The 21,301-nt window shown below is 41.6% G+C and overlaps 2 protein-coding genes across 2 annotated transcripts; one reads left to right on the plus strand and one right to left on the minus strand.

The window, feature by feature from the left end:
- The first annotated feature begins 6,158 nt into the window (after nucleotides 1-6,158).
- LOC146552167 (uncharacterized) lies at nucleotides 6,159-8,765 on the plus strand. Its single transcript, XM_085257067.1, has 2 exons — nucleotides 6,159-6,434; nucleotides 7,372-8,765. The coding sequence occupies exons 1-2, from the start codon at nucleotides 6,245-6,247 to the stop codon at nucleotides 7,974-7,976; spliced, it is 795 nt and encodes a 264-aa protein (XP_085113193.1). The 5' UTR covers nucleotides 6,159-6,244; the 3' UTR covers nucleotides 7,977-8,765.
- Nucleotides 8,766-10,143: 1,378 nt separating this feature from the next.
- On the minus strand, nucleotides 10,144-15,221 carry LOC146552168 (solute carrier family 35 member G2-like). Its single transcript, XM_085257968.1, has 2 exons — nucleotides 14,941-15,221; nucleotides 10,144-11,733 (listed from the first exon to the last, which is right to left on the minus strand). Exon 2 carries the CDS (start codon nucleotides 11,709-11,711, stop codon nucleotides 10,350-10,352), a length of 1,362 nt encoding a protein of 453 aa, XP_085114094.1. The 5' UTR covers nucleotides 11,712-11,733; nucleotides 14,941-15,221; the 3' UTR covers nucleotides 10,144-10,349.
- Between the last annotated feature and the right edge of the window lie 6,080 nt (nucleotides 15,222-21,301).

Here is a 21,301-nt window from a genome sequence, read left to right on the forward strand (position 1 = left end):
TGTCATCTGTGCAGTAAGAAAATCTAAGTGGACTGAGCTCATAACCTGGAACTACTCACCCAAGTACAGTAAGGTGCTCTAATTACTTTGATATTATTTTTAAACTATCTTAGCTATAAAGAAGATTGTTAGATAACCTATACATTAAAAAAAAAACCTTTTAAAACAAATTCTAATGAAACCCCATCTACCTTGTTTTACATTTAGATAACTACACCTTCAGGTGAACTACAAAACATGACATATTGTTCAGCCATTGTTTATCCAAAAAATAAGCCAAAATGCAGAAGCAGTGTGTGGAGAAACTAAGTACAGCCTTAAAGCTTAACACTTAACGGCTACCCTGAGGTACCCCTGAGCAAGGTACCGTCCCTACACACTGCTCCCCGGGCGCCTGCTTAGTGGGCTGCCCACTGCTTCACTGAGTGAATGGGTCAAATGCAGAGAAAAACAAGTAATTTCCCCATGGGGATCAATAAAGTATCCATTATTATTATTATTATTATTATTATTATTATTATTATTATTATTATTATTAAAGCTTACACAGCAATTAAGACCGTAAACAGCAGCCAGGTGCTGTTAATAAAATGCACTTGATTATCGATCATTAGCTGCTCTAGAAACGCAGACGTTTTGGCAGCTTGCATGTCTGAAACATTAAGGTCTGTGTCAACACGGTGCCCTGAGGAAAGACATGAGCAGTGATCTTAGACATTTTTTGCCCGTTATTCTGGAAGAGTTATTTGAAGTCCATCATTCTATAGTAACAAAGATTATTCACAAGTGGAAAACATTCAACACAATTGCCACCATTCCTTGGAGTCGACCTCAGAGCAAATTCACCCTGAAGCCAGACCATGTAATGCTCAAAGAAATAAAATAAAAAAATGAAATAAGAGTAACATCTCAGACTCTACTGGCCTCGGGTAGCATGTTAAATATTAAAGTTCATGACAGTACAATTAGATAAAGACCAAACAAGGATGGCTGTCAAGAGAAAACCTCTTCTCTTTTTAAAAAGAAGCAGCAGAACATCTGAAGTCTCCAAAGTTGCATCTGAAAAAAGACTTCTGTAACAATGATCTTTGGACAGACGGGACCAAAGAGGTCATAATGTACAAAAGCAAACACAGCACATATAAATGCTCTATCATGGTAGAGCAGGAAGGAATGCTGAGCGTGCTTTCTTTTTCATTCAATGCTTCTGTATTTTGGCTTAGTAAATATTAACATGGTGTAATATGTCGCATATTTTTGTTCACGCAAAATTGTATTTACCTAATTTTAAAACCCGCTAAGGACCAGATATTTTTTTATTATGTCCTGATATGTAAACCCTTGGATCTAGTTTATTTTTAGCATCACTGTATCCTGTGCGGTGTTTTATTAAATCATGCAATGATGACTAATGCAATCATTTTAAATGATTAGACACTATTATAAGTCTGCTATATGATTTCAAGGACTCTACTGTTTTACGGCATGCTCTATTTTAATAATAGCGCCATATTTGCATGTTTTCCTTCCCTCCCTGTCCCACATATTGGTAACAAAAAGCGTGTACACCCAATAATAACACTCAGTTCTCATAAAATGGTCTGTGTGATTTTGCACTGTTACCATGTGGTTTGCGCAACAGTGAAGTCCTGTTGCTGTTTTACATTGCCTGTTTAATGCAAGCTTAGCTGACAACACCCATTGTCCCATTTTCCCTAACAGCCCTGTTTCGTCAGAATGAGCCAAATCACAGGATCTGTTTTCTTCTAATTTCCCGGCTCTGAAAATTAGAGTCAGGAAAATTAGAGTGAGAAAAGCAAAAAAATGGGGGGAAAATGCTTTAGAAATCTAAGTCATCACCATCTTTCTCTCACTCTCTCCCTTCCTTTCCATCTTTTCCCACATCTCTGTATTTTTTGTCCTCCCTTCATCTCTCATCACCCCCCCTCCCCCGTTGCCAGCTGGGAGTGTTTTACATGACAGCTAAACTGTCAGTGTGGTACGCATGTTGGGGTGGTAAACAGCATCTGGCAGTTGCTGATAAATGTAACTCCTTTCTGATGATTCATGTGATGGCTTACATGGAAAGATGACCTATAAAGAGGAAAAAAGAAGTGGAAATCCTTTAGATGGGATCGAAGAAGGAAGATGAAAATAGCGACACTATCGGTTTCATAAAGCTCAGTTGTTAGTTCTAACATGTAACTCTTCCAGGGAGCTTATTCAGTTCTGTTTTACAGAAATGGGACAAGGAATTGCATACGCAATAATGACGAAAGACAAACCTGACCTTCTGTACGTTTCCTCGCCCACAACTCAAAGTCTTTCATCTTTTTCTAAATCTTCAATCCATCTTTTCCTGCAGGTTCTCTGTTTTCCTGAAATAAATGTGCCAGCTTCACAGTTGTTGCTCCCACTGCTACAATTATAGCCGCCCAGACAGAGACTATCAGGAATAGAGACCGGCAGACGTGCTGACATGTGCAGTAAAGCGGTCACTCTGGAGGTCTGCAGGGAGAAGAGTCAGGGTTTTTCCTTTGACCTTGACCTGTCCTACTTCTGCTGTTTAGCCACAACACCTGTTGATCAGAGACCTGAACATGCAGCTGGTTTTACTAAGAATGCAATAATGCTATTTCACAAGCATATAATGAAATCCAGACCATTCAGTGTTGCAACTTTTCCACGTTAAGAGGTCTGATGGTTGTGCAAACTGTACATGGGGACTCAGTCTATCCATAAAAAAGGTACGTTTTACTAAAAAACACAGAGAAGCAAGTTTCTAGGAATGCCTTCTTCCACTTGCTCAAGGTCCCTGGGGGGGTTAACTCAGTGAGGCACTGAAAAAGGTTAGTCTCTGTGGAGCCTTGTTGGCTAAAATGACCTGTTCTACAGCCCAGCTGCTGTTGTAGACATGTTGTATATGCTTATCTGGACAGTTGTTATTGTGAGATTAAAATTTAATACATATGTTTATGTATTCATTGTTAATAGGATGTCCTTATAGGTCCCTGATGAGCTCCAAAATGCTGCAATGTTGGAATACTGACCGATCGCAAAGAGATCATGTTTGTCCAGTAGTAGTGTCTCTTCACCAGCTGCCTGAAAATCAAAATAGAATTTGCAATTTGTGGTCTTACATACAAAACTCTTATTGACAAAACTCTGTATTTCAGAGACATCATAGTACATTACCCTGATCTATGAACCTGTTAAAGCACCAAGGGCAATAAGGGAGGCAGAATCCTCTTCAGTGAAATCGGTTTTCAATCTGTGTTCAGAAGATAGCTATTGGAGGTAATTTAAGATTAAAACTTTAGGCTTATCTTAGTTGACCCTGAATTCCCCCTTAGTCGTGCTGCTATAGATGTTCAGGCATCTGGATACCTGCGCTGAGCACCTTCCCTCTGCTCTGCTTTGCATTTATGTCTCACTACTGCACACTTTCATCTCTATGCTTTCTCTCTGATTGTACCTGATATTTACCATGCTGTGTTTACTACATTTAAGCCATTTAAATTTTGTTTTGCTAGTTTAGAAATATTTACAGTGGGGCAAAAAAGTATTTAGTCAGCCACCGATTGTGCAAGTTCCCCCACTTAAAATGATGACAGAGGTCAGTAATTTGCACCAGAGGTACACTTCAACTGTGAGAGACAGAATGTGAAAAAAAAATCCATGAATTCACATGGTAGGATTTGTAAAGAATTTATTCGTAAATCAAGGTGGAAAATAAGTATTTGGTCACCTCAAACAAGGAAAATCTCTGGCTCTCACAGACCTGTAACGTCTTCTGTAAGAAGCTTTTCTGTCCCCCACTCGTTACCTGTATGAATGGCACCTGTTTGAACTCATCATCTGTATAAAAGACACCTGTCCACAGCCTCAAACAGTCAGACTCCAAACTCCGCCATGGCCAAGACCAAAGAGCTTTCGAAGGACACCAGGAAAAGTATTGTAGACCTGCACCAGACTGGGAAGAGTGAATCTACAATAGGCAAGCAGCTTGGTGTGAAAAAATCAACTGTGGGAGCAATCATCAGAAAATGGAAGACATACAAGACCACTGATAATCTCCCTCGATCTGGGGCTCCACGCAAGATCTCATCCCGTGGGGTCAAAATGATCATGAGAACGGTGAGCAAAGATCCCAGAACCACACGGGGGGACCTGGTGAATGACCTGCAGAGAGCTGGGACCAAAGTAACAAAGGTCACCATCAGTAACACACTACAACGGCAGGGTATCAAATCCCGCAGTGCCAGACGTGTTCCGCTGCTGAAGCCAGTGCATGTCCAGGCCCGTCTGAAGTTTGCCAGAGAGCACATGGATGATACAGCAGAGGATTGGGAGAATGTCATGTGGTCAGATGAAACCAAAGTAGAACTTTTTGGTATAAACTCAACTCGTCGTGTTTGGAGGAAGAAGAATACTGAGTTGCATCCCAAGAACACCATACCTACTGTGAAGCATGGGGGTGGAAACATCATGCTATGGGGCTGTTTTTCTGCCAAGGGGACAGGACGACTGATCCGTGTTAAGGACAGAATGAATGGGGCCATGTATCGTGAGATTTTGAGCCAAAACCTCCTTCCATCAGTGAGAACTTTGAAGATGAAACGAGGCTGGGTCTTCCAACATGACAATGATCCAAAACACACTGCCCGGGCAACAAAGGAGTGGCTCCGTAAGAAGCATTTGAAAGTCCTGGAGTGGCCTAGCAAGTCTCCAGACCTCAACCCCATAGAAAATCTGTGGCGGGAGTTGAAAGTCCGTGTTGCTCGGCGACAGCACCAAAACATCACTGCTCTCGAGAAGATCTGCATGGAGGAATGGGCCAAAATACCAGCTACTGTGTGTGCAAACCTGGTAAAGACCTATAGTAAACGTTTGACCTCTGTTATTGCCAACAAAGGTTATGTTACAAAGTATTGAGTTGTATTTTTGTTATTGACCAAATACTTATTTTCCACCCTGATTTACGAATAAATTCTTTACAAATCCTACCATGTGGATTCATGGATTTTTTTTTCACATTCTGTCTCTCACAGTTGAAGTGTACCTCTGGTGCAAATTACTGACCTCTGTCATCATTTTAGGTGGGGGAACTTGCACAATCGGTGGCTGACTAAATACTTTTTTGCCCCACTGTAAAAATATTATGCATGTAATATTTTTATTTCAATTTATACTTATTTGATTTTATTGTATTTATTTTGACTTCAGATGAGTTTTTCCTTATTAGGTAGTTATTATGTCATATGTACACATATGGCATTCTGCTTCTGCTTAGCTTGTCTTATTTTTGTTGTAAATATAACAATATGACAGCTGCCTAACTCTGGGAGATATAAAATATATCTTCTGCTGAGGCAGATAATTCACCTCTCTGATTTCTGCTTCATTGTTGTCACTGGGAGTTTGCTCAGTGAGGACCACTGAAGGTCTTTATATAATATGAGCAAAAGTCATGGTGCTACACATATAAAAGTGAATTAAATTAGAAGAGCATACAAATATCTCTTCAAATCAATTTAAATATAGCCGTGATGATGTAATGTCGTTGTTAATGAATAAGAAGTTGAAGGCTATGCATTTATCTGGCAATAATTACACTGAACCTGGACATTTATACACTTAGATATTTTATTATACTACTGGTCTGTTATATAGAAAAAATATATATCAGTAAGATATCTTCTCTATCTATAGATATATCTTATCTATAGATATCAGTAAAGATATCTTCCATATCAGACTTTGATTAAACAAATAATATGATATAATAATAATATAATAAATAATAAACTGAGTTGGGAGACAAATTTTAAAATGACACAACATCTGCCAAATGGCGTAATTGGAGTTATGTTAAATGTCAAAGCTACTGCAACAGTGTAAACGTGTCATTACATCAGCAGACTGACTCAGAGTCTAGAGATGGCTTAACTTTAACAAGCGCACATAGCCTGTCCATCTCCATCGTGCATGCTTTTTGTCAGCCCCTGTGAATTATGACATATTACCTCCGCTGGAGCATTACTCACTCATTCAACAGAACCAGCTCTGCCCCACCCCTCCCCAGCTTGGTCCCCCCTCCTTCCTTCTCTCAGGGTTTATAACCCAGCAGCTCCAATAGTTGGCTAACTCAGAGGTGCTCTACATATAGTGAAGTAGGTGACTAAGTAAAGACAGAGCAGCTGGAGTGTGCAGGAGCAGGAAAACTTGCTGATAGAGGATTCTGATGTTTTCAGATATATGCGCTGCAACCCAACAAATCTTAAGAAAAAACATGCATAAGAACTCCATCATGCATGTGTTTTGGATCTGCCTGGTGCTGTGTACGGGTCCATCGTTGTGTATAAATGACATCAAGTATGAAAGAATCTATGAAGACAGCTATGACAATGAGATCCCCCTGGACCAGCAGGAGGGTGAGTTTTATTTCTTTCTCTTTTTTTTCTCTTTTCTGCTCCCTGCTTGTTTGAACAGATAGATATTGTGATGAATTTCTCTTCAGTTTTACTACGCTTTACTAAACCGAGCTAATTAAAATTTTTACTGTTTAATTAAATTTTTAATAACACACTGATTTAGATATGTATAAAGGTCAGCAGTTGTGTTTATTAAATTTGGTCTAGAGTATTTCTTGGTCCAGTTTACTATAATGCACCATATTTAAATATTTGATGTTGTAAAGTATATTTTTACTCAGATGATACCATCTTTGGCTTTCACAGTTTTATCAGGTGAGCATCAGACTTAATGAAACAGACTTACCAATAACTGGAACACATACCTCATACCGTGAACACAGAGCACAGGCAATAAGCAACCTCTGTGATTTGAGTCCACGTAAAGAATGCAAACTGGTAGCCTCAAATACCTACAGAAGGTGGACATTTCACAGTTTAAGCCCCCTCTGATGTTTGCCAGGTCCCTTTTGCATCGGTTTTCTTCGAGCGTCCAATCTCAAAGACTTCGTTGCTGTACCCCTAAATTAATGAGGTCCCCTGATGTCATTTTGGGATTGTAGCACGTGTATTTTATGTGTTCTTCATGACCTTTACATCTGTGTTGAATAACTCCCCAAAGCCATTTTCATACTTCACAGTGTGTCCAAACTTAAACTGGCATCATATCTGTGAAATACATCCAACTCTAATTACTGCTGTATGTTTAGCAGAAGTTCAGTTTTAACACCTTCTTGCCTTCTTTCCGTGTACTCGTTTCACTGATAAAGTCCAGTCAAATTATGACAATAAAGTAAATCTCCTTTTTTGGGGTTATATATGGCATGTGTTAATTCTATGTAATGCTTAAATTGCCTTTTGGAATGAATAATCGATGCATCTATGTGGTTGTGTGCAGGTGAGTCTCCAACTGCAGCATGCCAAACAGATTTCTCCCGCTGGGATAAACTTTTTATCGCTCTAGAGGACTCCAACATGAGACAAAACATGCTGCTGGAATCTGTGGAGCAGTGCTGCGGGGGAACGGCGTCTCTTAAGACCCAACTGGAGAAGCTGACGAAGGGGATGTGTCAGCAGTGTGCACCCAGCTTGGAAGCAGCTTGCAGGGTACATGCAGAGCAGGCAAGTCTTAGGCTGCAAAAGAGTTTGGTGGATCTCAGGGATGAGGAGGAAGAGAGGGAAAGAAGATTAAATGCAACCTTGCGGATGCTCCTACATGGTAGGCACCAGGACGATGCTTGGCTGAAGAGGCTAGAAGAAATCATTTCATCTGCATCTGCTGACAGCAGCATGAGAGACCAGCCAACACCAACACCTGACGGTTTGGGAATGAAGCTCTTCACATCTGGCCTGAAGGAGCAGGAAGTGACCTCGCCGGTGAACATAGTCACCATGGAAAGTGCTCTGGCTGCCATAGCAACAGAGCTTCAGAGGATTCATAAGCAGCTGAACAAAGTGATAGAGCAGGTAGGCACGCTGGGAAAGGGCAGAGGAGACACATGAATTGCCCAAAGGAAAAATAAATAGTAAAAGCTTGACTGGAAAACTCCTATTGCAGATGATGATTTTGCACATGTTGTTTGTATTTCTACCGCTCTGCCTTTTTATAAAGCCTCTGTTACACATGAGATCGTTTTTGTCTGGTGACAATGAGTTTCAATGTACCATAAATGTCATGGGTTTGCTATAATGAATAAAAATTAACTAAACAACTGAGTCAGCCTCGTGGAAAGGTTTCCTCCCTCCTCCCACACAGTGTCACTTAATTTTAAACTGTGTATTTATGTTCACGTCCATGCCCACTCTTTCATTAGTCTAGGTTACTACATGTGCTTTATCTACAAGTGCCAAAGTTTGCACCACTTGCCTTGGTGTTTGTGTAGTTGTGGTGTGGTCTGCAAATCCCCAAACCCACAAGAAGGTGTGTCAGTGATTTGGGATTTTTATTTAATTCATAGCAGGTCTCTCCCACTCATTAACTGCTTTAAAAGTGTCTGAATAGAAAGAGGCCACGACTTACGATGCTCGGAGTGTTTATGATTTGTGAAACCCTGCCAGAAGTATTACACTGCCACCAGTGCCTCCTACAGCTTCATACACACACGTGAATGCGTGCTCATTATTAAAAACCACAAAGACTGACTGTTGTTATGGCTAAAGGGAGTTTCTGTATACTTTACAGTGTCTGTGTATCCGTTTTTGGTCTTAAATCCTATTTTCATTCATTTTTTTAATGTACTTGCACTTCTGTTTGGATGTTTTGTTAAGATGAAAGAGGAAATTAGGCAAAAGGTACATCAGTGCAAATTAAAGTCATACTAACCAAATACGTTTTATTGTTAGCTAAATTTATATTTAATTTATAGTCGGTGTGGTTCAAAAGCACTCCTAGGTGATAACAGCAGCATTTAAATTTGTAGGTGATCATTGAGCTTGAAATCCACCATCCATCGATGGATCAGTAGTAGGGCAAAACTAACTTGTTTCACAGTCCTCTTAATATGATATTTGTATATAAAATCACAGTCAGTCAAGTAAAAATTAAAGCTAGCAAATAAATTTAGCAGAACATGAAGCACTTTGTTTTTCTATGGTATTTACTAGTGTAGAATTAAAAGGCAGAAGAAGAATGTAAACATACGTTAAGTTTGTCCTTTACACAGTGCTTACTCACACTAAAGCACTGAGCAAAGTGCAGCAACAGAGTATTTTAATGAGGCCAACACACTGACATCACAGAAACATTTCACTAGTGAAACACTCATGAATGTCTTCAGATGCCTACTCCCGTTCCCAAGTGTTTGTGGGCATGAAAGCTTCTTTTTAAATCTACAGCTGCCTCGAGAACTAAATGCAGGATTAGACTGTTTTTGGGGGGCGTTTCCTTGGATACAACTAACAAGATGGAGAGGAGTGTAGAAGTTATATCTCCTATCAATTCTTTTACACCTGTTTCACAGCGGTACCTGGCATACGCACAGAGACACGCTGGTCTGTTCAGTGTGGAGGCACCTGTTTTAATTAAAAGTCTCCATCTGTGCGATGTGTGATGGGGGAGTTTGGTGAATGGAAGTTATATCGAGAGAAAAAGAGCAACAAAGAGGAAAGCAGGAGGTTAATGATGAGGAAAATAGACGAGGAACGACACAGAAATGTAGTGATGGTGCTTATGTGTCATGCAGATCGTTATTAGACATAATAACCGTTCCCCAACACACGAAACAGTGTTTTTATCAGCCAGCTGGCCAGACACGCCACAATAACCAACCACCATCAGCCCTGCTTGCTACCCTGACATCCTCTCATTCTGCTGCTTCCCTTTCATCTCTGCTTTGTCATCGGCCATCACCCCTCCACCGCCCACCCACCCGCTCCTTATCTGTATGCCAATCCCATCATCTTCTCTCCCTCTGTCCCCATTTGTTTTCCTCTGATTGTGTGTCTTGCCCCTCTCCCGAGCCTCCAATCTTCCAGGGTTTTTTTCTGTTCTTTTCTCTAAGTCTTGCTGGCAGCCAAGAGGCAAATAGATGGCAGCAGTCCTTGGCCGAATCTCAGTTGGCAGCAAAAAGTGACTGACATCACATTGATTGTTAAATGTACTCAGTACACACACACACACGTGGGGTGGGGGAAAAGAGGGTGATAGTGATTACAAGTGGCTACAGAAATGTGCTGTGTTCATCAGAGATTTTAATATCACATCACTTGGTCACTGTAACAGACAACACCATGTTGGCACTTTTCCAAAAGCAAAGAGGATGATACCAAAAAAAGCTTCAATAAACACTTAGAAGTCTCTCGTGTACACTGGAAACAATCTCATGAAGGAGCAAGTGAACGATAAGAGTGACAGTGCTGCAAGGTGAGAGGAGGTGTCTATTTGATGGGAGAGTCCAGAATCTCCTCATACTCCTCCCTCTGCCGACGCCCACCAACTCGAGAGGGGAGCAGCTTCATTGCTACCAGCCAACCGACACTCAGGATGACCATCACGCTCCCCACGACCTCTGGTGCAGTGGGAGCCAGTGGCAGTACAGCCAGATGCAGGAGCATGGCGATGGGTATCTCCAAGCTCTGAGAGGCGGAAACCAGAGCCGGGTGGAGTCGGGTGAGAGCGTGCGTCATTCCCAGGAAGGCTACGACCGAGCAGGCTGCGAGGCCCAAGACCAATAACCAGGCTTCAACACTCATTGGCCAGGACCAGCCCTCTTGTAGCAGGGCCAGAGAGGCTGGGGCAAGTAAGCAGCCTGTCCAGCTTACTGTGAACAAAGCAGTCCCAACTCCCACCCTCTCCTTCAGGGAACGATACCCAACCAACGCTAGTGCCATCCACAGCCCTGCAAGCGCTGAAAGAGACCATCCAAATGCACCCCTCCAGAACACAGCCGGATCAGTTGGCGAATCTGAATTGGTCTCATCTACTGCAGGAAGTAACACAAGCCCCAAGCCACACAGCCCTGCAGCTATGGTGATCCCATCAGCCAATCCCAGCCTCTCTTCTAAGAGCAGGAAGGCAAGGGTCGCTGATAGTGCTGTGGTCGCCAGACGCCAGGTTGTTGTAGCATTTCCAGGAGAGACGAATGTTAAGGAAGAGTAGGCGCAACAAAGGGAGAGGGAGTAGGCGATGCCGTAACAGAGTAGACGTAGTCGATAGCCCTCTGGCCCAAAAGGGTTCTCCCCCCTGTGCAGTGGTACAGCCAGAGACAGGAGCTGTACGATGGACCGAACCAAGAGTAGAAACAGGGGGCCGAGGCTGAAGCGTTCGGAGGCCACTCGAGTCAGAACAATCAAGCTGCCATGTGCCAGCGCCGCACCGAGCAGGCCCACCCAGGTGAGTCGAGATGCAGACACAGAAGCCTCACCGAAACTGGCTAGCTGTTCCCCAACCCCTTTCCCAGACCCCTTTGCTGCTTTGGCACTACCCTCACTCCCTTCTCCTCCCCCCACGGTTTGAAGTTTGTGGGCTGTATCTTTGTCGTTGTGTCTTGAGCCAAAAAGAGTCAGGGGCCACTTCCTGCTCTCTGTCAGTTGTTTCTTATCTGACGTCTCCTCCACGAATGAGCCAAAGTCCTCAAAAGACGGAGCATCGTCATAGCCATCATCCCCAGGTTGGGGAAAGTGTGTGTGTACTCCTGGCTGGGGGACATAGGGTGTGTGGGTGGCATATTTGGCTGTAACAGTGTGAGGGTGGATCTTTACTCTCTTCTTAGAGCCACCCAAGAGGTGAGTGGACTCCATTTTGAAACTTTAGAGAAGACACCTGTAAGGAAAAACAAAACACTTTTAGCTCAGCACATAATATATAATTCACACGTGCACAAATCCTCTCTCCTCTTTCCCCTCTCACAACATCCCGCTGTGAGATTCTGCTTGATATCTCATATATCTTTAATATCCGAGATAATAATAGCAGTGACTCACATCTTCCCGTGTGCCTGCGTGTTTGGCAGGGAATGTACGTAAGCTCTACCCATGTGACCAATCATGACTTTATTGTTTTCTGTGTGGTGATACTTTGAATTATATAGAACAATTATGTCCTTGCAGCACTTCTACATCCTCATGGATAGCTCGACCTTCGTGGGGGCTCAGAGAGTGTTATGGCAATGACAGTTACATAAGCAAGTGCTTCCTGCCTCATTTGTCTTCAGTCTTTCTCTCTCTAATGACTTTTGCCTCATTCTGTCGCTTCCCATTGTCCTCCCTCACTCACTCTCGTTTGTCAATTTGTGAAAAATATTACGCTGGCATTTAAATAATGTTTGTTTATTTCCTTGTTCATAACATCATTTAACCACCCGCTTCGCCACCTTTTTATTTCTCCCTCTCTCTTTAACTCTCTCTCCAGGCTACACATATATTTTTAGGGCTTTTTGGCATTTATTGTGTTAGGACAGTGGAGAGAAGACAGGACTGAGAAAAGAAAACAGGGGGCAGACATGCAGTAAATGCCCTCGGGGTGGATTTGAACCCAGGCCTGCCTGAGCGTTATGGTAAGCTCCACAGTCTCTTAAGTGTTGTGATTACTGTGGAACAATATTGCTATGCAAGTGCAAAAGCATAGAGAGCATATGGCTCAGTTATTTCCCAAGAGATATGAGGCAATTGTCCCCAAGTAAGTTTACAGTAGTAAAATGACTCTTTATTTTGGTGTATTTTATGAATAAAGCATCAGACAAGTATTACTAAGTATTACTGTACCCGCTCATTCAGCCTCAACCAGCTCATCTAACAAAAATGACTTGTGAGCACTGTTGGCACAGACTGTAGGAGAATCACATTTCACAAATGACATTTTCCCTGCAAATTGCACATAAAATTGAAGTTGGCGCACGATTCACAGGTTTCTACAGCATCTGATTGCTTGGATGTGAAATATTATCAAAACTCTGATTTAAACAGTTGTTTGTTTTGTTATTTTTTATGGCAAAAAATAAGCAGTTTCTTTTAAAGAAATGAACTATATATGGACATATATATATATGATTATTTTTTCTTCATTATGTTAAATGTCATTTTATATCACTATATTACAATAATGATGTGTCGGAATGAAACAAAAAAGGCCATTTATTGATAAATTAACTTAAGATAATTGTGTTTGGTTTTTGGTTATTCTGGTAATTTCTCCCAAGCCGATTTTAACCCTCTGACTCTGGCACCAAACAGTCCTGCAGCAGATGACATAATTCACCAGGAGATGTCAAGAGGAAAACTACCATCGGGTAAACCACATGACAAAAGAACATCTCTTCAGACCAACACAAACTACATTTCTGCATGACAAACGTCCTGAGCTCAGACTATAAAAAACAGCATTTCACTATTATTATAATTTCCTACTAGCAGACGGACTCAAAGCCAGTCGTTTTGGCAGCTCGCTGTTGTTTCTCTCATCATCAGTGATGCAGTCATTTCAATTTGGTAGTAGCAGGGGGAATTTGTTAATTTGTGGTTATGTGCCCTTCGTGCACTCTCTCTTCATGTATACAGATTATTCCACAGCACCTAACATGAATTGGTGTGTTTTAAAAACAGCTGGGGGGTTAAGTAAGGGCTGTTTTTTTTAGCTGTTTGCATCTCTCTGGTTAATAGCAATTGCCCATAAATAATTGAATATAAAGTGCTTTGCATATACCTTTTTTTTAAAGATGATCTTTGGAGCTTGTATAACATAAGTAAACTATACTTTAGACAAGTCCCAGGAATATGGCGAGAATATAGACTGAAATGAATGATTTCATGATTTCCCTATGTACTTCACAGTTTGCTGAATCAGGCAAAAAGCCACATATGTAAAGTTGTTCTGCTGATATTTTAGAAGCTCTCTTATCATGTATGCTAACTGAAGGTTATCGGTAACCTGATCAGCTCCTCTGTGAAAACACAAAGAGCAAAAAGAGATCCGGATATATTCCTGTCTGCCTTTTCTCTTTTCAGTCAGTTAAATATACTCTGCTGGATGATGCAGCCAGCCACTGCAATGCTGCTGCTGCTCCTGCTGCTGCTACTCCCAAAACCTTGTTTTACACCTTACACAACCATTAAAGTGGTTCGCTGAAAGACCTGCAAAATCTGAGAAAGGAAGCAATTAAGCTTGCATTTCCAGAGAGAGAGAGAGAGCCCTTCTGATTCAGTCTGACGGAAAAGATAAATCGTGCACAGTCCTCTCTGTGCATCTTGTGTATTTCATTTGACATCATCATCTTCTAAGGGCTTAAAATCAATAGTATCTTTGAAACTGACTATTTATAGAACAATCACTTAATGGATGGCACTCTTATACTGTAACTAAACAGACTGGAAAGCATATGCAGCTGTCAAAGGTAATACAGTTAAAGTATGACTGATAGGCTGCTTAATATTATAGAGGAGGGAATAAATGGCTTTGTGTTATTTTCTTAAGGGTTCATGAATGCTGGACTCTCTGTAACCTATGCTTTTCTCAAGGTTAGGCTCATCGATGATGCGCCCCTGTGACGCCAGAAGGTTGAAAAAAAAAAAAAAAACACGGGCGCGCACACACTCACACACACGTACACAGAGTCATAGCGAAAAGCAGAGGGTTTGTGCTACCGCATTTAAAGCCACTTAACCAATTCCTTTCACACTATGAAACACTATGTCCCTGCTTGTTCCGACATCATAAGCTGCTGTCAGCAGCTCCAGGTACGACTGCTCGATTCTTGGACCTGACGCAAGGAGATATTTTGGCCTACATGCATCAAAAATCTCAGTCTACCTTACAATGACAGCCCGACCAGTGACCCACGGCCAATTCTTGAATGGGGAGAAGCGCGCGCTCGCTTACACACTCTGCGTGCGCTCGAGGATTGGCACAACACAACCGAATCGATGTCGACTTCCCAATTAGCGGTTTACTCTATTCCCGGTAATAATGGGCTATAATTAGTAACCACCAGGTGGGTTATGCGTATTTTAAAGCTTTAGAAACACCTCGACTCACCTGCTTTCCCTCAAGCCAGCTGACCACCAGGTTGAACTTCACTCTCGGGCAATCTCAGTCATTTACTGAGCACCTCCAACACTCCATCACCTCGTCTTGGCCATTTGTTCATCTGTTTCTTCCTCCCTCACCTCTCCTCTTCTTTTCCTTGGAGCAAACGGAATTTTCCGCAAGGGCACCTGCGGTCCCTTCACCTCACTCTGCAAGCGGAAAACGCGTGTTTTATAACAACCTGCTGCCCTCCATCACTCTCTACACTGATACAGATGCTCCTCCTCGGCTTGTTCAAAGAGAGAGCGAGGGAGAGAGAGAAAGGTCTAATCATAACGTCTGAGCATGCGTGACATTCACCGCACATCTGATCAATCTGTTACCCGTGAGAGATAGAGACTGGCAGGAAAATAATTTCATCGAGCACAATTATTATAAAGTTACGATTATGCTAATGATCGATTAATCGATTATTCAAGGCTATTTACATTGTAAGGTGAAGACCCTTCAATAATACAGAGAAATTATCATCAGCTTCACCCATCTTTTCTGGCTGGATGAGAGTTATTCCCCGGAGCTCCATTAAAGCCTTCACAGACAAGCCTAGACTTTTAGCATATTAATGGATTTTGGAATAGTATGTCAACATTTATAGATGGGTGTCTGACCACATTTTTAAGGTCTTGTCACGCATTTTAAAATTTAAAGTAATGATGATGGTAATGAAGAAAAAAAGATTAAAGAAGGTCAGCACAGTTTTCCTCCCCGCCTTTTTAATTCAAACGTTGCACAACCTCGCACATTTTCATCTTTCTGCAACCTGACAGTAATTGCTTTGACATTTTGCTGCAGAAACACTTGTGTGCTCTGTTTTCTTTTGAGCTATATTAACCTTTAGCAAATGTAGCTGATGTTGTATTGGATCTTCGTATTGTTTAAGAAAAAAGCCTCCAGCTGCTGTTTCGTTACACGCAAGGAGGATCCACTGGGACTCTAGGGTCAATATTAAGGTCAAATACACTGTGTACCCTATCTCCATGTTCACTAATTGACTCAAATTTTTAGATTATGGACATGACGCAGCCCAAAATTGGTCTCTTTTCTACTTGCCTCATTTTGTTCCTTTACTTTGTGATGAGGATGTGTGCGAAGACTTAAACACTAGTCTGTATGGTGCTATTGGATAGCTGCAAAAATCTGTTAAACTGTGATGCAGATTATTCTCTACTATTCACTGACTCAAGGACAGTTTTTGTTGCGATTCACTGAGTGTGTCATGTATTTGATTGCACTGAAAGTTAAGGTTCAGTTTCTCAGACGTGGATTTAATGTAAAAAGAAATTTCACTGGACCTAGTCATTATATTTGTCTTTTAGTTTAGCACTAGGTTTAGCCAATGTCTTGGAAACTGGCTGTAAGAGCTTTGATTTCTTTCTCCTCAAAGAATGTTTTTGTTTTTAATTTAATGCACCCGCCCATGTGAAAAGCCAATTACCAGCGCAATATTTTGCCATGTAATAATTCATTTTTAAACATCATGTCTAGCTGGAACAAGCTGGACCGCACACAAAATTTTAGCTTGGTCTCACTGGCCCTGCTCACATTAAAAGTCATAAACAGCTCCATGAAAATCTAATCATTCAGACTGCAAATTTGTAATGTTTATTCATTAAAAAAAAAACAAAAATTATGCCCAGATAGCTCATTAAAATGAAAATAACAAAGCCAAATTGAGCCGTGGTTCTAAAAGTTAATTTTCTTTTACTGTTTTTTAAATTTTGAAATGTCTCTGTAACTGTTTTTATAGTGACCTCTTTTCTACTTTCTTTCTTTCTTTGACCCTCTCTTTCTCCTCACTCCTCTATGCATCTGGTTTAGGCTGTTTCACTGAGGATGAGGAGGACTATCTAGTGTTTCCATGGTTACAGTGAATAAGAGTGGATCGGACGCAGCTATTTGGGGCACTGTTTGAATCCAAAGGACTGCAGGTTTTGGGAAAAGGTTCATGATATCCAAAGACCTGCCCTCCAGGGAGGAGTTGGTGTGATGAGATGAGAATATGCTAAGAGAAGAAGAGCTGAGCTGACAGCAGGGAGAGCATAATGGGTGAGGGGTAGCTGGGTTTGGTGGGAGCAGTGAAGCAGAGAGAAAAATTTGGGGATGATAGAAGGATGGAAAGTACAGGAAAGGATATATATATATATATATATATATATATATATATATATATATATATATATATATATATATATATATATATATATATATATATATATATATATATATATATATATATATATATATATATATATATATATATATATATATATATATTGGTTGTACCAGCAGGTTGTACCTGCTGCGGAGACTCAGGTCGTTTGGGGTGGAGGGCCCACTCCTGAAGACCTTCTATGACTCTGTGGTGGCTTCTGCTATCTTTTATGGTGTGGTCTGCTGGGGCGGCAGCATCTCTGCTGGGGACAGGAAGAGACTGAACAGGGTGATCCGAAGGGCCAGCTCTGTTCTAGGATGCCCTCTGGACCCAGTGGAGGTGGTGAGTGACAGGAGAATGGTGGCTAAGCTGTCATCCCTGTTGGACAACGTCTCCCACCCCATGCAGCAGACTGTGACAGCACTGAGCAGCTCCTTCAGTGGGAGACTGCGGCACCCACGGTGTGGGACGGAGAGATTTCGCAGGTCTTTCCTCCCCACTGCTGTCAGACTCCACAACAAAGACTTTAACTGAACAAACACACACATCCACACATGTGCAATAACACTAAGTGCAATAATCTTTTCTGGCATCGTTGTATTTTTACTCAGTTGTATATAGCATTCGTATTCTATTTTTATCTTATTGTATATTTTTATTCTATTTTATTCTACTGTATATAGTATATTATTTTATTCTATTCTGTACAGCTGTGTACTGTATTTATTCTTATTGTATTCTAATTTTTGCGTCATAACTTTTGCACTGTCCACTTCCTGCTGTGACAAAACAAATTTCCCACGTGTGGGACTAATAAAGGTTATCTTATCTTTATATATATATATATATATATATATATATATATATATACATATATATATATATATATATATATATATATATATATATATATATATATATATACATATACATATATATATAAAACACCCAGCACGCCCCTGCGGGCGGTTTATCCTTCAAGCTCGGGTCCTCTACCAGAGGCCTGGGAGCTTGAGGGTCCTGCGCAGTATCTTAGCTGTTCCCAGGGCTGCGCTCTTCTGGACAGAGATCTCCGATGTTATTCCCGGGATCTGCTGGAGCCACTCGCCTAGCTTGGGAGTCACCGCACCTAGTGCTCCGATTACCACGGGGACCACCGTTACCTTCACCCTCCACATCCTCTCGAGCTCTTCTCTGAGCCCTTGGTATTTCTCCAGCTTCTCGTGTTCCTTCTTCCTGATATTGCTGTCATTCGGAACCGCTACATCGATCACTACGGCCGTCTTCTTCTGTTTGTCTACCACCACTATGTCCGGTTGGTTAGCCACCACCATTTTGTCCGTCTGTATCTGGAAGTCCCACAGGATCTTAGCTCGGTCATTCTCCACCACCCTTGGGGGCATCTCCCATTTTGACCTCGGGACTTCCAGGTTATACTCGGCACAGATGTTCCTGTACACTATGCCGGCCACTTGGTTATGGCGTTCCATGTATGCCTTGCCTGCTAGCATCTTGCACCCTGCTGTTATGTGCTGGATTGTCTCTGGGGCATCTTTACACAGCCTGCACCTGGGGTCTTGCCTGGTGTGATAGACCCCAGCCTCTATGGATCTTGTGCTCAGAGCTTGTTCTTGTGCTGCCATGATTAGTGCCTCTGTGCTGTCTTTCAGTCCAGCTTTGTCCAGCCACTGGTAGGATTTCTGGATATCAGCCACCTCCTGTATCTGCCGGTGGTACATACCGTGCAGGGGCCTGTCCTTCCATGATGGTTCCTCGTCTCCCTCCTCTTTCTTGGGTTTCTGCTGCCTATATATATACATATATATAGGAGCTCTGCACTGTCTGTCTCTCTTGCTCCATCTCTGGACAAGAAAAAATTAATTATAGAGTACAGGGAAGGAGTGGCAGCAGAGGACGGAAAGCTCACTTTGAGTGCACTAAACTTGGGTTTTGCATTCTGGAAGCAGTCTGTCTGCTGCTTCCTTCTATGTATTTTCCTGTGAGAGTGTCTTTTTTCTCAGTCTCCCTTTTGAACACATATTCTCTCCCTCTGCTTCTTTATTAGGCTCATACGCACTCTCACACACACATTTGCACATTATGCCACATGTCTGCCAATTTCACAGTTTGATTCTCAGTCAGTTATTCTCCTTGGTTATTCCACAGACATTACAGTTCCACTTTGTAACAGTTTAATCCACAACTCGCATCCACAGTAAACAAACAAAAAATACTTCAGCATTAATCCTTCTTCCTCTTTCTCTGTAGACTAGGGCTCTTTTTTTTTAGCCTTGGCTGTTAATCGGCATGTCATTATTCAAAGCTAGGTTTCTTCGATGTTTGACAGCTTCGTATTAAACCCTGGGCTAATAAGTGAAGCACATCACCAGACAGGACACATTCATCAGCAGACCCCTGGTGTAGAGAGGACAAATGGGGTAATTAAAAAGAAAAATGGGAAAAAATCTTCAACTGAGATTCAGATGGGGATAAGATGCAAGAAACTGGGAGCCTGGGCTGTTGGTGTATGACACACAGGCTGCAGCAAAAAACCTTGGCTGTGTCCACTACCATCTGTGTGTGTGTTCCAGCGACGGAGGTGGATGTGACGGACGATGACGGCCTGATTCACAAGCGCTGTTGTGATAGACTCAAATGTTTGCTTTTTCTACTCAGCAAATATAGCACTCAGCCTCTCATACATTTTGCATTACCACAGTGGCGATAGAAAGAAAAGAGTAAGGGAGGGTGGGGATGACATGAACATGATGAGATAAGGGGCAAAGGATGAGAGGCGTTTGGAGAGTCTGGAAATGGATGTCAGAGAGGCAGTGAGTTAAATAAAATAGCTTCAGGAGTGAGAACGCTACAAGCAAGGTCAGAGGAAATTAAAAATAGGACAGGCGTACAGGCAAAGAACAGCCATATAAAGCTTTTCTGTTAGTCAGCCGCCCTAGAGATGAGATGAGACAGAGCTAAGAGTAAAAAAATGTCTTTGCATAACTCAATACGTCAAATGATTACGTCTCGGTCTAAAAAACATTCACCCTTGAAGCGCTCGGATTTCCAAACAGATAGAGATGCTTGTCACTGCTATTGGATACTGGTGTCATAACCTGAGATTACCTTGACAGTCTAAAAGGGTTTTCTCAACCGATGCTGCACCACACAGCCTCTGTTTCCATGGTTACAGCCCCAGAAAAAGTTTATAGATTATGACGGATGCTGTTGTCGGGTGTGTTATGAGTGTGCATCCATGTCGTGTGCGCGTATAGATACTAGTTACCAGACGTCCGTTGGTTATGTAACACAACACTGCGCCATGCATACAAAGGTTTTTCTCAATGACACAGCTTAAATATGGCAAAGATTTGAACTGGAATAACCCTGGCAAACGTCTGCACAATATGTTGAGATTTCTAATGTTGAGGATTTGGGCGGCCCAGAGGAGGAAAAAAAACTTGAAAAGCCAACGAAAAGAAATGCAATACGGTGCAACACCCTTCTCATACAGATATAATGTGAGTTTTTTCTGGAAAAAAAAGAAAAGGCTTAATACTCAGGGCAAATCAGCCAGACAGTATCTCATTTGTGGTGTTATAGTGTGTTTATATGTGTGTGCTTGCTGCCTGGCCTAAGATAATGCAGGAAAAAAACATAAGTAAGACATTGAATATCAAATAATTAGATTTTGAATGTGGAAGACTGTCATTCATCACTTCCTGTGTTCATTCACATTGAGCCAGTGCTGAGAAAAATAAGCAGGTCAAAAGGCAATGATGGTCCTGAAACCTCCTAAAATTAAACACACATCAGTTGAAACAATTGTACTGATCATATGTAGATTATATGCAAACTCAAAATAAACAACACAGTGAGAACATAAATTTGTTTTCTTTGTGGGCATCCACTGAAAATCTGAAGTTAGCAAAAATATGACATAGTATGCTGCTTCGCATCTCAGAAGCAACTGAAGGAAATCTGGATAATGACTGCCCCTGATCTGAGAGTCTGAGCCTTTGTAAGCAAAGAGTCATACACAGCAATAGTGAATATTGTACTTGTGACCTTTGATTGGTGTTTAATGCATGCTTGGGGTTATTAGATATACTTTCTTGCATTTTTTTCTCAAAATATGTGCACATATTTCAACATCTA

Source organism: Mchenga conophoros, linkage group LG19, assembly GCF_057382185.1.
Source record: "Mchenga conophoros isolate Kocher_MC1m ecotype Shallow Benthic linkage group LG19, M_conophoros_male_GT1.1, whole genome shotgun sequence".
Classification (NCBI taxonomy): Eukaryota; Metazoa; Chordata; class Actinopteri; order Cichliformes; family Cichlidae; genus Mchenga; species Mchenga conophoros.

Coding starts and splice junctions, on each gene's coding strand:
- LOC146552167 (XM_085257067.1), top strand. CDS start 6,245: ATGTTTTCAGATATATGCGCTGCAACCCAACAAATCTTAAGAAAAAAC. Junction 6,435..7,371: donor CCCCCTGGACCAGCAGGAGG/GTGAGTTTTATT, acceptor GGTTGTGTGCAG/GTGAGTCTCCAACTGCAGCA.
- LOC146552168 (XM_085257968.1), bottom strand. CDS start 11,711: ATGGAGTCCACTCACCTCTTGGGTGGCTCTAAGAAGAGAGTAAAGATC.